Source organism: Ctenopharyngodon idella, chromosome 21 (assembly GCF_019924925.1).
Source record: "Ctenopharyngodon idella isolate HZGC_01 chromosome 21, HZGC01, whole genome shotgun sequence".
Classification (NCBI taxonomy): Eukaryota; Metazoa; Chordata; class Actinopteri; order Cypriniformes; family Xenocyprididae; genus Ctenopharyngodon; species Ctenopharyngodon idella.
In genome coordinates, this window is record NC_067240.1 from 9,169,511 (window position 1) to 9,188,644 (window position 19,134).

Sequence of the window (19,134 nt, forward strand, 5' to 3'; positions counted from 1 at the left end):
AAAGTAATTCAAACATAAGGCAGCAACATAACACAATGTGGAAAAAATGAATACTTTGGCAAGCCACTGTATATGTTATATCATAAAGTAATTTGCAATAGAAATCCCTAATTTGGGGGCTTTTGCCACCATTGTTGACAATTAAATTAGAGACAAGACAGGAAATTATTGGGGAATGAAATTAGAACATATCGCAGGATAGATTCGAACACAATTACACGTATGGAACTGTTACACTAACCTCTAGCATCAAATAAACATGAATGAACATGAGAAGGAATGTTGTTTCAAACGCGGAAAGACGTCAGTACACACAATTTTCTAAGTTCAAGTCCACCGAGTTTAATCTTCTAACTCCGGACTGCTTTGTCAGACAAAATGGCGGATTCGGCGTTATGATTGGTTAGATCACCTGTCAATCAAACTCCTGGCGAAGGGTCAATTACCTCAGACTCACTGAAAATGTCAGAAACTGTTCAGCCTTTTATGTTCAAACGGGAGTCGGATAATGATGGAGAGACTCAAGAAGAAGTGACAACATGTAGAATGCAACAGGACGTTTCTAAATGGTTAGATGATGTGGAGTTAACTATCTTAAAGTTATTGACTGCATATTCTATCATTATAATCTATAAATCACTCGCGTGGGAACTATTGTAAGATGCCTACAGAGCCAGAGAATATATGCTGCATGAAGATAGAACAGGTATAGCTTAGTTTAATTATGGTTATAATTTGTCATGTTGTCATCTTGCTTTTATGACATGCTATTGCATTTGTGTTATGTACTGTATTGCAATAACATGGCCTCACCCCCTTTGTTGCGTGTTCTCGGGGGCGGGGTTTATGTAAATTTTAGGGTTAGTGATGTCACTTACCCAGGAACAAGCTCGTTGTAGTCCCTACGAGCCATTTGTTGTAGTCCTTAAACAGAGAATTCTTTAAAAGAAAATATCTCCCTTTGCATTGAACTTTGAGCATCCTAACTTTGCAGATGTCGTTTATGCTCTAACAGCAACATCACACACTAACTAAAGTCAAAAAAGTGAAATTGAAATGAACCACCCCTTTAAGACAGTAAGGACACTTTGAATCAGTCATTAAGGGGATATATATTTCTGAGGGGACCAAACCTCAAAATAAATAATATTTGTACATTTCTCCAAAATAAAATAAAATAAAATAATAAGAATCAGATATAGTCTTATGGTAGACAGAGCAAAAATCACAACAAGGAATCGGATCTAAATCACTACTACAAATGCTCTGCTGTTTATTGTCATCAGAAGACTATTCTATCTTCATCTTCCTCCTTTCCCTGCCCTGCTTGCTTTGTTCCTGCTGGACATTGTACTATTGATCTGAACCTCAGAGCGGGGAGGGGAGGAGATTTATTCTCCTATTAGAGGCTTTTGCTGTGTGATGGCTACAGATTAAAGGTCTGCTGCTGCCCAGAGCAACACTGTTACACGGGCCTATTCATTAAACAACTGAATATTGAGTTAAGTCAAGGTTAGGCCAGCTCAGGCTGACACTTACTGAGAAACGGAGTGGAGAGGAGAGAAAAGGCATGGGCAAACACCACAACCTTTTACTTCTGATGTGAAAATCACTTGACACATCCATGCACTCATATACATGCACTCTAAAATCTATATTCTGCTGTATTATATGAACAGTGTGTCTGTCAAAGTCACAGTGAGCTCTGAAACACTGTGCTTATTACCAGACCTAATGAAGCAACTGTGTAATTCAACATGCTCCATGTCTCAACTCAGATCTGTCTCCATTGATAGGTAGGTGACTAGCTATAGTTTTTTTGTGCCTGTTAGTCCATGTCTATTAACTTTGAATATATTCTAAAGTACTTAAAATTTATACTTAAAATAAATAGCTTTATAATTTAAAATAAGTACCTGAAAATTTCTCTTTTAGAAAAATGTGCCAATAATATTCACCATTTATCCTGCACTACACAGATTTTTGTTCAATCAAATGTTCAATGCAATGATGGACAAGTCGTTCAGAATGTCAACTTTTGATTTCAATAGGAAATATGTCAAAACAGACTTTGGAGTCATTGAGGGAAAATTCATTTCTGATGGGGCCAAAACTACGTAACATACATACATAAATATATACATTTATTTGGTTGGTTGGCTGGTTGGTTGGTTGGTGGATGGATGGATGGATGGATGCATGCATGCATGCATGCATGCAAGGCACTACAGGCAAAACCAAAACTTGTTTTCTTTCAGACTATGGGAAAAAGAACATCCAAAACACACATTCTTTTGTTTTTTTCTCATAGACTGAGCCGTGGCACCCGGGGAGAGATTGGGGTTAGGTGTCTTGCTCAAGGGAATGAGTGGAAGAGAGTGCTGTTAATTCACTCACCCCACCTACATTTCCTTCCGGTACTGACTCGAACCAGCAAAGTCCAACTCATTAAGTAACCAAGTACATTAACAATTGCATTTCAGTTTTAGCACCAACCCTGAGATTGGCCTTTCAGTGTCTCTTTCTGTCCTTTTTTCTAGTTTCTCTCATTTACAGTGGCAAGAAAAAGTATGTGAACCACTTGCAGAATCTGTGAAAATGTTAATAATTTTAACAAAATAAGGGAGATAATACAAAATGCATGTTATTTTTTTTATTTAGTACTGTCCTGACTAAGATATTTTACATAAAAGATGTTTACATATAATCCACAAGACCAAAAAATAGCAGAATTTATTAAAATAACCCCATTCATAAGTATGTGAACCATTGATTCTTAATACTGTGTGTGGTTACCTGGATGATCTACGACTGTTTTTTTGTTTTGTGATGGTTGTTCATGAGTCTCTTGTTTGTCCTGAGCAGTTAAACTGAGCTCTGTTCTTCAGAAAAAAATCTCCAGGTCCTGCAGACTCTTCAGTTTTCCAGCATTTTTTGCATATTTGAACCCTTTCCAGCAGTGAATGAATGATTTTGAGATCCGTCTTTTCACACTGAGGACAATTGAGGAACTCAAACACAACTACTAAAAAAGGTTCAAACATTCACTGATGCTCCAGAAAAAAACATGATGCATTAATAGATGGGGGGTGAAAACATTTGGAATTTGAAGATCAAGGTAAATTGTATTTAATTTGTCTTCCGGGAAACATGCAAGTATTTTCTGTTGCTTCCGAAGGGCAATACTAAATGAAAAAAAATTATATTCAAGCGAAATAAGAAAAATTTGGACCTCTTCATCCTGTTCAAAAGTTTTCACCCCCTGACTCTTAATGCATCGTGTTTCCTTCAGGAGCATCAGTGAATGTTTGAACCTTTTTTAATAGTTGTGTTTGAGTCCCTCAATCGGCCTCAGTGTGAAAAGATGGATCTCAAAAAATCATTCAGTCACTGTTGTAAAGGGTTCAAATATGCAAAAGATGGTGGAAAACTGAAGAATTTTTGGGACCTGGAGATTTTTTCTGAAGAACAGAGATTAGTTTAACTGCTCAGGACAAACAAGGGACTCATGAACAACTATCACAAAACAAAAAAAAAAACAGTCGTAGATCATCCAGGTAACCACACACAGTATTAAGAATCAATGGTTCGCAAACATATGAATGGGGTCATTTTAATAAATTCAGCTATTTTTTTTGTCTTATGGATTATATGTAAACATCTTTTATGTAAAATATCTTACTCAGGACAGTACTAAATAAAAAATAACATGCATTTTGTATTATCTCCCTTATTTTGTTAAAATTTTGCACATTTTCACATTCTGCATTCTGTCCCTTTCTCCAAACTGGCTCAATGCCTCTTGTTTTAAAGATCTCCTTTACAATGACGCCCTCTCCATCACTTCTGCCAAGGCAGCAACTCATGTCTCTGTATGTCGCTCATTTAAAAAATCATCCTTTCGATGACTATGAGTCCACTAGGAGCTAAACAATCATTTAGTATGAATCTAAAAAGACAGACACTCCACTGAGATTTCACCCTCAGCAGACATCTTTAAATTAACGAGCAGTATATGCAGCCAGAACTACCTTCACTACACGTAGAAAGATAATGAGATGAAGACAGTCTGATAGAAGAAAGATGAAAGAAACCAGGCAAATAAAAAGTAAGATGGGATTGGTGGGAGGGCATGAGCGTATCATGGGACATTGCCTTAAGCTCAGTTCACACTGACAGTGACTGCAACAAAGTGACCGGAAATCATTAATTTTCAGTCAAAGTTGGGAAGTTCTGAAAGTCCAGTGACTAAACGTTTGGAAAAGTTTAACTTATTGAAAATGAGAAGCAATTCTGATTCTGTGATTACCAATTCATGAAGTTCATGTTACTGAGAAGGACTTCACTGTTCTGTCAATGCTTTGTCTCTGAACACATACAGTGATATAATAATGGCTGCATAAGATATACATTCTATACATGTATCTTAAAAATAAAGGTTCTTTACTGGCATCTTTTGGTTAACACACGCTCAAGTTATTTTTACATTTTATTCAATGACATAAAATACCCCAATGTGATTTTTTAAAAAGCTTTTACTTGTCTTGAAAAAGGTGGTTACTAACAAGTGGCTAAAGGACTACAGAGATTAAAAGTCATCAGCTGAACAGGTAACTCATCTACTCACTAGTTGCTTTCACAGCTTTGTTGTGTTCATAATCACACTCATGCATACTATTCTAACTCAAAGTGCTTTTTAAATAAAGACAAAGAGTTATCAAAAGCTTGTTGTGGCACTGAAGTCATGCATTTGTGGTGTAGTGTTATTTAGCTTTTTTCATCTAGCGATTGTATTTAAGCTTCAAAATTCATTTATTTGTGAAGATTATCATAATGAACAAATTAAAATGTAAGAATCATTAACTTTTGTTGGTCAAAGAGCTTATTTTCTGCATTAATCCAAAAGTCTATATGAACAAATCCTATTGGGTTTTTTGTCATGGGAACCAGAGTGATGCTAACTTCCTGGTTGTCCGTCATCACTCTATTAAAGCGTTTCTGAAAAGTTCTTTGAGAAACTCAGATTGGTTCTTCTATGGCATCACTATGAAAATACATTTTTAGAACTTTTTTTTTTAAAGTGTATATCTATAATATCGGTGTGGTCATTTTTATAAGTTATGGCCAGTTATGTAGCCTACCAATAGCATTAGGGTATCCTGTGGCACTAAAGCCTACAAACAACCAACAATAAAGTGGTCTCCAGCTATTAAAATCACTGTCAATGTGAATGCGGTTTTACAGCTAATGGTGTTTGAGCCATTATGATGCATTCACATAAAACAGGGAGTGAAATCTGTAGTGTCCTGCAGGAATCAGATCAGAGGAGCAGTGGACAGCCGACGTGGACGATCACAGAGAAAAATATAAAAGAACAGAGCATGCCATTGTTTCAAGGCCTAACCGGGTTGCCTGAGGACAGCATGGGCCAGATTACTTTTGTCGAGATAACAGTAGGCAATAGTAATAACAGTGCACTGTCTGGGCATGGGAATGGTGATGCCCTCCAAAATGAACATATTGTGAAAAAATAATCTTGGTTTTCTAGCCTGCATAAAATAATGACTAAGACCAAGCAAGAGCCTCTGCCAACTTTCTATATCGACTGTGGAAAAATCATAATTAGATTTTTTTTCCCCCCAAATCGTGCAGAACAAGTAAGTGGTAATTTTAATTTGGCTAGCACCCAGTTACCTTCTAACAGCAAATCATTTATGACTACTGGGTGAACACCTAATTAATATTCATGAGCCAGGGTGATAAAGTTTATAAAGCAACTAAAATCCTGATCCCAAAATCTATCTATACTGTTCCCCTCTTCTTCATCTTTTTCTTGCTTCCTTTAAAATGATCACAGTCTGTCATACCACTCTAACTCTGTCTGCTTTTTATCCCTGCCCATCTTTGATTTATCTGTCAAGTCCATTTTCAGAATTGCTATTATCTGCTCCATAAATCCACAGTCACTGAAAGTATAACTGGAAGCTTGACAAACATAAACTGTGGACTGAAATGGACCACAATATAAAGAGCAGGTATTGGGAATACAGACACCTGGAGATAAACAATGCAATTGCTCTACAGTTACAGATCAGCCAGCAAACCCTTTGTCTTGTCCCTCTTAAAGGGACAGTTCACCCAAAACACACAGGAATTGTGATTTGCTTGATTAAGACTGAATTTACATAGTTCATGTGACCCAATTTCCTCCCATGTGGCACAGATCGGATATAGCCCATGAGCATGAGTAAGCAGGACAAAAGCACATGGATTCCAATATTCTCAGATCGGTTTCAGGCCCAATTCATATGTGGAAATAAATCTGATATGATTGCGTTTGCCATGTAAGCGGACAGATCAGATATTGCCCTGTCAACGAGAGTCATACGTCATTGAAAAAGTGACGGTGGTGAATGACGTCAACTCAGGTGGACACCAACCGCGATCACATGACTCTTTTCAGTGGTGCAATGGAGGACAAAGTCTCAACCCAGTGGAATCATGCTGAAGTTTTGTGTCATTTGAGACTTTGGGGTGAAGAGATAGTGACCTTTAAAAATGGTGTGTAAAGCAAAAGCTTGTATTATCATTTCTTCTGCATCCATTGCAAATCGCGCAATTTTTACTTACTTTTCAACCTAAGCTTACCTGGTCAGTATGTCTACCTTGGGTTGCTTCGCCAAGTGTATAGTGTAAATGCAGATACTGGATAGGGGTCACTTTTAAAAGATGAAAGCTGATCATCAAAAAAAATTAAAAATAAAATAAAAAAATCTTCTTAAGAAAGAAGTTAAGAAAATTCTTATGATAAATTCTAAGAAGATCGTAAGAATGTTCCTAAGTGCAATTCTTAAAAAAAAAAATTCTTAAGAAGTTCTCAAATATTTTTTTAAGAACATCGATTTTTTCTTAAGAAGAAAATTAAAGGCTTTAGTGTTATTTGATTAAAAGGTAGGTATTACTGAAGACTCACCGAATGAAAAACAAATTATCGATCAGTGTCACTTCAGTGTACGCGTCCACATATGGTACTAGTAGTAATATGTATTAGGCTATATTTAGCTAGCTAGTATTATGTTGTAATGCTTAATATTTGAAACAACCCAATATATTCATTAAACATCTTACATTTGGGTAATTAAGACAGGTTGGAGGTTACCCTAACTTTAGGAAGTTATTTATGATGATTTTTAAGAACATTCTTTTCGAGAATATTCTTAAATTTTATCTTAAGAACAACATTCTTAAGAAACGTTTTTGGGAATACACAATATTCTTATCTTTGGTCACACTTTAGTTTATAGGGCCCAATTCTATGAATTTTGCCTCAATAAACTACTAATTACTGCTTATTAATAGTTAGTAAGGTAGTTGTTAAGTTTAGGTATTGGGTAAGTTTAAGGGATGTAGAATATGGTCATGCAGAATAAAGCATTAAAACGTGCTCTATAAGTACTAACAAACAGCCAATATCCTAGTAATATGCATGCTAATAAGCAACTAGTTAATAGTGAGAATTGGACCCTAATCTAAAGTGTTACCTTATCTTTTTTCTTAAGTTAGAAAATAAGAAGAAATTGGCAGTTAAGAAAAAATGTATTCTTAAGAATGTTTGGTGAATCTGGACCCCATAGTGTAAATGCGGCCTTTATGAACCAATACTCGAGACTTGGACTTGAACTGCATGACAACACATAGGGCAACACGAAGATAGCAGCCCTGCATCAGTGATCCAGACAGCAGGAGAGAGATTGCAGCTCAGCAGTGTGCTGGCTCATATAGCACAATTGTACAAAGGTATGCAAGTTAAGAACCTCCCTCTGGCTTCCTGAAGTGCCCAGATATACGGAACCATGAATATTTATACCACTTAAAAACTGAAAGATAAGTGAGCAAGCAAGATAGAGCAACTTTTTCTTGCTGTATTTCAGTGCAAAAAAACCCCTATATTTTATTCACTAACCAATCGCAATCCAGTTTATGCAGACATTCAAAGTGCTGAAATAGCACAAATATGGCATGTAATTTAGGATCATTATAGCTTGCACCTTTTTCACAAAACTCAGCACTATGTGCCTGGTTAAAATCTAGCTTCAACAGATACCACCCACACCTGCTAGTATTACATTCTATATCATGACTAGTGGTAAAAATGTGAGACATTCACAGAAATCATTCTAATATGTTGCTTTGGTGCACAAGAAAACGTCTTATCGAAAAAACAGTTGTACTGCTTAATATATTTGTGGAAGCCGTGATATCGTTAAAAAAAATTGGAATAGGATTGTTTTTCCTACTGACCCCAAACTTTTGAATGGTGGTGTACTATATTACAATCACGAGTACTTAAAGGGTTAGTTCACCCCAAAATTAAATTTCTGTCATTAATTACTCACCCTCATGTTGTTCCACACCCGTAAGACCTTCATTTATCTTTGGAACACAAATTAAGATATTTTGATGAAATCCGAGGGGTTTTTTTATTCTCCATTGAAAGCAACGAAATTACCACATTTAATGTCCAGTAAAAACATCTGTCATTCTGCTATGCTATTTTCGTTGCAGCGCTTCCAGGTTTCTACGTCCGAACGGCGGCTCAGTATTGGTCAACACCTTTTCACATGAGCCAATAATGAGCCGGCATTTGGATGTAAACACGGAAACACAGCACTGCGCCAACTGCATAACAGACTGACAGAGAAGAGGTAAAATTGTTGAATAAAGTTGTTATTTTTGGGGGGGCGTTTGCACACAAAAAGTATTCTCGTCGCTTCATAACATTAAGGTTGAACCACTGTAATCACGTTGACTATTTTAACAATGTTTTTACTACTTTTCTGGACACTGAATGTGGTAATGTCATTGCTTTCAATGAAGGGTAAAAAAAAAAACTCTCGGATTTCATCAAAATATCTTAATTTGTGTTCTGAGGATAAACGAAAGTCTTACGAGTGTGGGACGACATAATTAATGACAGAAATTTCATTTTTGGGTGAACTAACCCTTTAAGTCAGTTCTTTCTTTATAAATGTTTCACAAATGATTTTAGACATGTAGAAATTGGCCTAAATCAAATCTCCTTTTCAAATATAGAGAGAAGCAGGTAAGTTTACCTGTACTAGAAATCATTGCTAGTCTGCAAAACTGTCTGAATCAACTTTATGATTCTGTAATAATAGTAAATGTCAGACTTTACTTAACAGCAAAAGCCCTATTCAGACAGGACAAACCAAATTACCAGTTTTTCAGCTAACCCAGGGGTCCTCTGAGAAATCTAATGCTGTCTGGGTAGGAATGTCTGTGATTGCAGCATATTTTTCACAACGTCTCCCCTCATTTATTCTGACCTTTGTCAAATACCGTAACTAAAGCCAAATTTTCTTATTGTGCTTCCTGGTGCACATTCATTATGGATTGAGACCTTTTTGCTAACACTCTAGGCAAAATAACAGTTCAATTACCGCTGGCATGTAATTTGATGTCAAATGAATGAATTTGTTCCCTTAATTGTATACATAAATGTTGTAATTATATCACATATATAATTTAATTTACTTTGTTTACTTTAATGGGATTCAGGATGACATTCAATAACACCCAATTCCAGACAGAGACTCCAATTCTAACCTAAAACCAACAGCCATCACAATCAGCATATGAAATCCCAGACGTCCTTTGTCAATAATTGTAACTCAAACAACATTTGGAAAAGGAATGCTGTCTAAACAGTCGAATATCTTAAAAACTCTCAACTTTCTTAGGAGTACAGGATCGGCCAGAGGGCAATGTTTACATAAACACAGAAGGGAACCAGGCTAGAACACTTTGTAACAGGCACTTTTGCAAAGAAATAAAGCCGATCCCTTACTTTCCTGAAGACATAGAGCACACACACATCCATTTGAAACTGTTTCTGCCTCCCCAGCTGTGGGTTGTGGACTCACCCTGTCAGAACGACCACAAAGTCCATTACGTTCCAGCCGTTGCGTAGGTAAGAGCCTTTGTGAAACACAAAGCCCAGGGCGATGATCTTAATGCCGGCCTCAAAGCAGAATATTCCGATAAAGTAGGGCTCTGTGTCGTCCTGCAGGAAGAGAGAGCAAAAAGAAGGACAACTTGTTTTTTGTGTGTCTGAAAGAAGAGCGTGTCTATTGATGCATGGATAAAAGATTGAAAGCAGAATAGAGAATATAGGTTGTAGCTTTCACTTTTTTGCATGACACACAGAATAGGTCAAGATGCATGGATTTGCACTGTGGTGGAAAAGGTAAAGATGAGACATGGACTTAATCCATTGTAAGCGCATTACAGGGTTGCATTATTAAGTGCATTATTGTTAACTAAAACTATTAAAAACATTTCTGTTAACTGAAATAAAGCTGAAATAAAATAAAATATAAATATTAGTTGGAAAATATAAACTAAAATGAACTGAAGTTTATATAAAATGAAAATAAATGAAAATAAATAAAAACCAAAACTAAAACTAAACCAAAACTACAACAGAAATAAAAAATAAATTAAACCTAAATAGCAATTTGAAAAAATAAAAAATAAATAAATAAAATGACAAAAGCACATAACAAAATTACTAAAAATTAAACTAAAATTAACATATTTAAAAAAATAATAATTAAAAATATTAATAAAACAATATTAAAACTAAAACAAAAACTAAAATAATACTTGTGCATTACTTTAAACAGACTAAAGAACAAGTCAAAAATACTTAAAAATAATAAAAATGTATTAAAAATACATACACATATATATATATATATATATATATATATATATATATATATATATATATATATATATATATATATATATATATATAAAAATATAAACGCACACAATTAAATATTTTATAATAAAATATTTAATTTTAAAATGTTTCATATGCTTTAGTACCAGTGAAACCGGAATGCTATCTTCCGGGAAAAAAAGTCTCAAAATTCTGAAACCTAGAGAAACTGGAGGAAATATACCAGGTATAAGTTACTAAATCTTTAGAAGAATGTACTTAAAGAGATTCAGCCCTGGCTACTGCATGTCACATTGCTTTTGAACTCCTTCCCATTAATGTCACCAGAGCCCTAAGGCTCTACAGGCACTTATACCAGACTAACCTCTCCAGAGCTCTGCTCTCAGAAATCCCTCCCACTTTATGAGTGCAATTATCAACCCCGCTCGCAAACAAGTCTTCTTATGGCCCTCTTTTTGATGGGAACCTTATCCTAGCAATATAATTCTTTATGGTAGTCTTCAATAACAACAGCATGATGCCATTTTGTAATGATAGTTTGGTACAGCAAGGAAAATGCTGCACTGTTAAATCTTTCTACTGTCTGTAAAAATAACTGTGCCTTTGGCAATGCATTATATAACATTCCATTAGCAAACACAAGAATAATTAAACAAACAAAAACTAATTTTATGTTGAATACTCCCTTAAGGTGCCCAAAGCTCAATCACACTCTATTGGTGTATATTTTCCCAATAATAGTCTAATTATCGTTGTGGTGCTAGACAGCACCTGTCTTGTTGTCTCTATGAAATCATTTGGCAAAATTGTGCTTGCGGGAGCAGATGTGAGGATGTGCATAACGGATGATTTATGGGAGCAGAGAAATGAGTGAGCGTGGCAGCAGACAGCATATTTCAATCTATTATGTATAGATTCAAAGAGTTTATTAATAATGAACATCCTGTCTGTAGTGTTTGGGTATCAGGGGGCTAGTTTAGCTCTGCAACAGGTAGGGAATTGGTTGCGTCGCGGTGTTAACCAAACAAGCTGTTGATGAATTTGACAGGTTGAGGCTGAACCCTCGCTACAGGGAACAATGAAGAATAAAATAACTCTTCAGTTAAGCACTGCCTCTATCTGGGATAAAACAAAGTCCTTAAGTGACATGAAATACAATCCATGCACTTTTTTCTCTGAAGTGAATATATATATGTTGTGTTTGTCGCAACAAGAAGTTATCGCGTTCACATCTGTCAACTGTCATTCTGACTGTCATCTGTCAACCGGAGTTCCGGTCCGGAGATATTTAACTCGGTGAAGAAAGTACACAGATACTTTTGGGGGATGTATTACATGTCGATGTTTTATTAATCTTGATCTCTCTTAACTTGTGTGCTTTTTCTTGTTGAGTCAGAGTGAACCGCTGCGCTAATAGATGGTCATGAATGCGCAGTAGAGCACGGAAGACCAATGGCCAAGGTCAGAATTTTCATTAAATAACACATTAAATTTTGGTGTGTTTTTCACAAAACCCTATTGTATACCCCCAGAACACTTGGAATTAGAGTTGTCAACTGACTTCGGTACAAATCGGTACTGAAATTTAAAAAATGTGACGCTCTGAGCACTGTTGAGCGGATTCATAAACACCTCTGATTTGACGTTGTGTTCATGCGTTCATCAGATATGTCCGTGATTGGCTACAATGATCAATGCACAGGAGTGTTTGAAAGCACATAGAAGTGATTGAATTTGAAAGCGTTTTCAAAGCGGGAACGGGAGCGTTTGAAAGCAGGCATTTTTCAGCAGACTGGTCCGTGATAGACGCCTGCTTTCAATACATGATATGTGTCACATGGGACCATTTTGTGTGTCACAGCTGGTTGAAATGCAGAAAAGAAAAAAGTTTTGTAAATAAACAAACCGCTGCGAATAGATTCAGCCCAGAATCTATTTGCAGCAGTTCGTTTATTTACAAAACTCAAAATGTAACAGAAACTCTCAAGAAATCTCGGAATAACCACAGGAATGGAACAACCAACTTAGTAAGACGAATACTGAACAAAGATTGACTGAAAACAAGCACAATATATGCAAGGCTGAAATGATTTCTATCAGCTCGTAAGCGTATGATTGTAGTATGTACTTACTGTATTCAGTAGCGACGCGTCATACACTACGATATGTGTTCTAAAAATTGGCTCAAAATATCAAACATGTTTTGATATCCTCCCACTGGATGGAATCATAGTATGAAGGTGAGATAATGACAGAATATTAATTTTTGAATTAAATTAGTCAAGTCATAAGTCATTAGTCAAGATCATTGCTATTTAAGAAGTATTTTCTTCTTAAAACTGCAGTTTTACCAAAGACAGTCTCACAAACAAGATTTAAAACCGCCTGTTTTCTTCCGTCACAAACATGTAACCAATCCCGTCATTGTGCGGAGCGGGGCTTTTCTTCACTGACTTTCTGTAATGTTCAAAGTGTTTCTAAAGATGGCAGCTGGAACAAATTGTGTAACATTAGCAACACATTACTAGGTGTTTGATAACATAGTCAAGCCAAAGGTTAATCATATCAATTACCGTTATGTGTCCGACATTGTAGAGAGTGATACACAAAACACATTAAAATACTTATACAGCGACTTGTAGACAACCCGGTAAAATTTGCTCTTATATAGCTCAATTAAACCAATATTTCCACTTGCCATTGTTGTTTACTACAGTTGACCGAGTGGATCAGGTAGTCTGAGCTGGTGTGATTGAGTGGAGGTGGGGAGTAATTTTCATATTCATGGATCTACATATAATAAGATAAGCAAAGGTTGTAGAGTTACATTCAAGCTTTTTTAAGGCACGAAGAAATTATTTTCACAAGAAAAATTTTGATTATCAAAGATGAGTTTTAAGAGGTAAAATTACTGACTGCAGGGGGACTTTAACAATGCCTTTATTAGGCTACCACGACCCCATAACCACCAAAACTATGCAAATAACAATGGTAAGTTGTATTTTCTAGCATCAGGAGGCTGTATTCGAGAGGATCCCCTTGACCCTATCGGCTCATGCTGTTTTCCTTTCTGTGATTGCAGCACTCCTCCAGGGAGTATGGAATCCAACATTACCGCCTCCATATTCAGCTTCACAAAGAGACTATTACTGCCTTAATCCGCCAACATGTCCAGTCCCTGCTTTAATTGTGCAACAACACACTTTGAAGCAGCTACGTTACATCGTTTTGACTCAACAGGCACAACTGCTGTTGTGAGCGGGGGAATAAGAGCAAGGCAGTGGATCAAAGCCTGCTCTGCATGGGTTAAGGTCGGATCATGAAGAAGCAGCGTTATGCACACGTTTGTCAATGGTTCCCAGCAGGTTGGGTTTTAATGAGACAGAGACATGGCTCCTCTGTGGAGTGATTGGGTGGTTCTCAGTGGCCCTGGATGGGAGCTCTGAGAGTGGGATAACAGCCTCCGCTCCAACAGGCTCACCGGTCACCCACGCCAACCAGTGCAAGACCGCTAAAATGATCAATCAATATACTCCAGCGGGGATGTCGGGTGTGTGGGCGGAAAGAAAAGCAAGCCAAATACACAGTTATCTCTGACTTGCTCTGCTTTTCGCAGAATGCATTGTCATTGCTGTTTCTCTCTCCTAAGAGATAAGGTTACAGTCGTATTCAGTACAGAATGAATAACCTAATATCTGACAGACATGTTTAAAGCAATGAAATCTTAATAATCAAAAGTGAATGACAAGAAAATAAAGAATGCTGATGCTCACCAAGCGTTCAGACATGGGGGTCTTGTCCATGGCTGGGAGATGCTGTTCGAGGGCCAGTACGATGCAGTTGGCGATGATGGTTGTGAGGATCAGGTACTCAAATGGAGTGGATAAGTCAAGGAAAAATGCCGGAACAACAAACAATGCAAGTCAAGACAATGACAAATTTAAAACATTTTGAAGAGGAAGATTTATAATACAATAAAAAAGTGGCCCCCCAATATAATGAAAGCCAATGGAGTCTCATGTTTTTTGCACCCCACTGACTTTCCAAAAAAGAAAAAAGTAGGAATAAAAAAAAAAAAATATGATATATAAGTCAAGACAATGACAAAAAGGAAGATTTCTTTAAAAAAATCCCCCACCTTATACAGTATATTGGATATATAAGTATGTCCAACGTAATCCACATTCACACAGTACACTTATGTAGGGCAATATATACTATCTAGCATATCTCAACCACCCGCTTGTTGCTTATTTCATCGCAAAAAGTAAACAATATTATCACCCAGCTCTAATCTTCTAAATGTGACTATAAAGCATGAAGATATTAAGATATTAATTAATTTACTTATCCCATGAGGCCTTTGGAGAGAATTTGTGAATGGAGGTGAAGCGGTACAACTGACACCGTATGTCATATGACAATGACAACATGACGGATGTAAGTTTTAAAGCAAATGTAGTACCTACTATACAGTATGCGATTTTGTACACAGCAAATGTGTATTTGACATGAACATTTTTTACTTAATACAGATTTGGAATGACATGAGGGGGAGTGAATGATGTCAGAACTTTTGGGGTGAACTATCCCTTTAATAGCATTCCTCAAGGCTAACTACTTGTGAATTTCCCCCACATACCACACCAAGGACAAAAGGGTTTGTGTCATTTAAACACTCAATCACTAAATCATTAGAAGATGAGGACAGAGCAAGCCAAACAGAGCCCAACTCACATACCTCCAAGCTCAATCAAGCAATTGACATCCAACATGCCTTTGTGTCCTTGGCACTCCTAGACGACCATGTTAGACAAAGCCACTAGCAGTAATGCTGAATGCATATGCACCACTTCACTCCATGCTGGAAATGACATACAGAGGTCTGGACATAAAAGTGATTTCCACACTGAAACATTACAGTGCAGAGATCATGATTACCCATTGGGTTGGCATGATGGTTTCTCTCTCAGCGCAGCCATTTGTGCAACCTTACTGCGTCTATAAAATGTTTGTGTAAGCCCACCCATCTTGTCATTATTAATATCTTTTTCATCCTTTTTAAAGGAAATACTGAAAGGCTGCTAACATCTTTATGGATGGTCAGCCATTATATTCCATTCTTGGACAGGATCCATTTTTCCAATTCATTTTCCATGCCTGTTCCCTATGGCTATAGTCTTTATGGAATTGCTATTCATGTTGGCAAGGAATGGAAAGGAAAGGTCCAATGGCCACTTCAATCACATTCTTGTCACCCCTTGAGGGATCTCTACACGCTATAGTAACCCAATGCTATAGGTGCCTGGATTCCTGAATTTAGTCCATAAATATACATCTTAAATGGACTGCATAACAAACTGGATTCTAGTAAATGTTAGTGACTGGAAAATCAGTGTTGAGATTTCAGGACCCTGGAGAGCGCTACAGCTCCTCAGAACCACTGTGCTATCCAATTAAAAATAAGTTGGGCTCATATATTTCTTCTTGAAAAACCACTTTGAGTTATGAATTTTAAAATGTAAATTACTCTAACCTTTGACTGAATTAACCGTTGTAAAACAGTGATATACATACACCAATTTATTTTGTATTAATGAGCTACATCGCCTGGCAACCATTAACAGCTTACCTTTTATGCTAATCAACTAATTACTTGGCGGAACTACTACAACCACTACTACTATTAATACTACTAGTAGTGAATGCAACTATTTATTAAACATTATTACTGTTGCCGACGAAACATTTCGGAAATACTGTGTACACAGTACGATTTCTCCATTAGCTACACATTAGCATTATTTCGCTTATAACAAAAAAAAAAAAGATTTACACCATAGCTGAGACGGATTTTTTTTAACTTGGTAAACGTTATCCGGTGCTATTTTGTTCCATGTTTCACCCTGTTCATAGTTTATCCCGGGATATCCTGACATTTTATTGGAACATGACACGAGACCTGTTTAAATGTTTTTCAGTCTGTGTAAACGTACAACCGTTTTAAAACACATACCAGAACAACTGCTTCTTCATTGCTCGACGTTTTAACCGATTCCACTAAATACTGAAACTAAACTGCGCGTGAAAGTTTGTGGGACTATAATGAGGGGATGAATATTCAATGAAGAAGCGCTGAGGCAATTATGATTGGCTGTCTGTTGCTAATCAATTCGCCGTGACGTTCTCGCTTGTTTCATCACACTGTATACATACATTTGGCGGTGCCAAACCGCCTTTGAAACGTTACTTGATCACGGATAAAAACTAGTTTAACCAGGGTTAAAAAAAAATCCTCTTGCCCAGGGTTAAGTGCAGTATGAAAAGCCATATCGAGCGCTACCTAACAAATGAGCGACTGCTTTACCTGACTACGCCTGAATTATAAAATAAAAGAGGCTGATCAGCCAACACCCGGACACGACTACCAGCTGCCAATTGCTTTAAAGTGCGTGAACACGTGAAGACAAAAGACATGGTGTCAATCAACAATTCAGCACGCAACAGCTAATTTGACATTGCCAGATCCAAAAGCGTGTATTTATATGCTTTTAAATAATAATGGACTCAAATGTAGAAGTGGAGATATATCCATTTCGCATAAATGTTGAACAATAAGGATATGGCCATTCGGTTATTCTTTTGGCGTATTTCCTGATGACATTGTCTTCACTGAAGATGAACAAAGAGCGGTTGACAGTGAGACAGTTCTGTTTGGTTTGTTTAGGATTATATAAAGCCATTGTCCTGGCTCTCTGAGCCATCGACTGTTTGTACATTCTTTGACCGCCCGAGGGACCTCCCGCCCGGGCTCCCCCTCTCCCGGCGCCCGCTGGACCTCCATAGCGGGTGGGCAGATCGTCTCCAAAGCGAGCCATTCTAGACATGCAGAAATCCAACAGGTAAAATCCAAACTGGCATTAAATAGAAGATGGAGTGTGCACATTACAGTACATACATCTGTTACCACTTAGAGTCCCCATCAGTCTATGTGAAGTGAAATAAAAATATAAAAGTCCCTTTTGACAAGCTCCTCGTGCGCCCTCGCCTCACTCCATTGCTCAGAAAATTGCAAAAAATGGAAACTTGTCATAGAAATGTCATTCCCGTTGAGTGCATTTCAAACAATAGAAAATGTGTAACATCCAATTCGTGCCACATCCATCCAACACAACCTGATCCAGCTGACAGGTCACGAAACCAAAATGTGCACCATCACTTACGCGTCATGCTAGACGGAAAAAAATACTTGTTGGAATCAGAAGCGCGAAGAAAGGTATTCCATATGCACGCGCACACGTATACGGCTGTTTTTTCTCTTTAGCAATGATTTGCTTTCCGCTTCCACACAACAATTCCACTTGGAAACGCGTACGGTACGAATGGTGCCAAATGAGTGGAAGCTGGTGCGCGAGACTCTCACACGTGACGCAAACGGCCCTATAGGCAGGACCACCTGCTGGAGAGCGCGGGAGGGGGAGGGTGTTTTAATTGATCCTCAATGAATGATATTTATAACTACTGATGTCTTATTGTTTGCTTAGACCGAGAATTAGGTAAAAGCACCAAGAAAAAAGTATTTCTTTGTTGATAAATGACTACATTTAGAGTTTGAAATGAATTTTTTATTTTTTTTTTGTCTTTTTTTTATTTTTTTAAATAGCACACTTATGGCCAATTACACAAAAGCGAATTGTGGCTGGCCTATTCTTGTCCGTCAGTATATTATCAAGGTGTTTTGTGTGCCTTTGTTTTGTTCATTTTAATGTAAATGTTTTTTTGGCAACATACTCAGTCATAATACGGGGTTTATTGTGGCATGGCTAATAATCCACTTGGACAGTTTTGATGACTGAACAAATTTAGGTATTTAAAAGAGGAAATACCATAGACTTGTATTGCTTTTAAATAAAGCTATATTTACTACAGATTAACCCTAAAAGAAATCATGTTTCATTATATATAGAGCGGTTCAAGAGAGTCCACATTAAAGCTGCAGTCCGTAAGTTTCGTCTCTTTGTCGCCATCTCTGTTTGAAACCTGCAATTGCAGTTATTTGCGGAATCATCATCTTTACGTGGGTTGTGCATAGGCACGGCTCCTCAGTGCGAATGAATCTAATGTTTGCTTTCAGTCACCACATCGGTGATACTGTACTTCAGAATCACAGATTGTAGTCTTGGAAGTATGACCAAAATAAGAATTTTCACCAGAAAATGTCATCTGAACAAGTAAGTAACATGTCTGCCACTTTTGTTCTGACCAACTGAGAAAAAAAAGCATAAAAATCGCGGTGCCAATGGTGATTAAATCTAATGATCGCTTAGCTCATATCAGGTCAAACCATGCAAATTATTATTATTATA

The 19,134-nt window shown here is 37.0% G+C and overlaps 1 protein-coding gene across 5 annotated transcripts in view; it reads right to left on the reverse strand.

The window, feature by feature from the left end:
• The window catches only part of cacna1bb (calcium channel, voltage-dependent, N type, alpha 1B subunit, b), a 150,965-nt gene extending 132,190 nt beyond the window's left edge, over positions 1 to 18,775 (reverse strand). For 2 of the 5 annotated variants that reach the window (XM_051876914.1, XM_051876913.1), the window contains exons 1-3: positions 17,393 to 18,772; positions 14,542 to 14,647; positions 9,945 to 10,084 (exon numbers count right to left, since the gene is read on the reverse strand). In XM_051876914.1, the coding sequence (XP_051732874.1) occupies positions 9,945 to 10,084; positions 14,542 to 14,647; positions 17,393 to 17,655 (509 nt within the window). In that variant the 5' untranslated portion in view covers positions 17,656 to 18,772. Of the gene's footprint in view, positions 1 to 9,944; positions 10,085 to 14,541; positions 14,648 to 17,392 lie in introns of all 5 variants that reach the window. The other 3 variants (XM_051876917.1, XM_051876915.1, XM_051876916.1) reach the window with 3 other exon arrangements.
• Between the last annotated feature and the right edge of the window lie 359 nt (positions 18,776 to 19,134).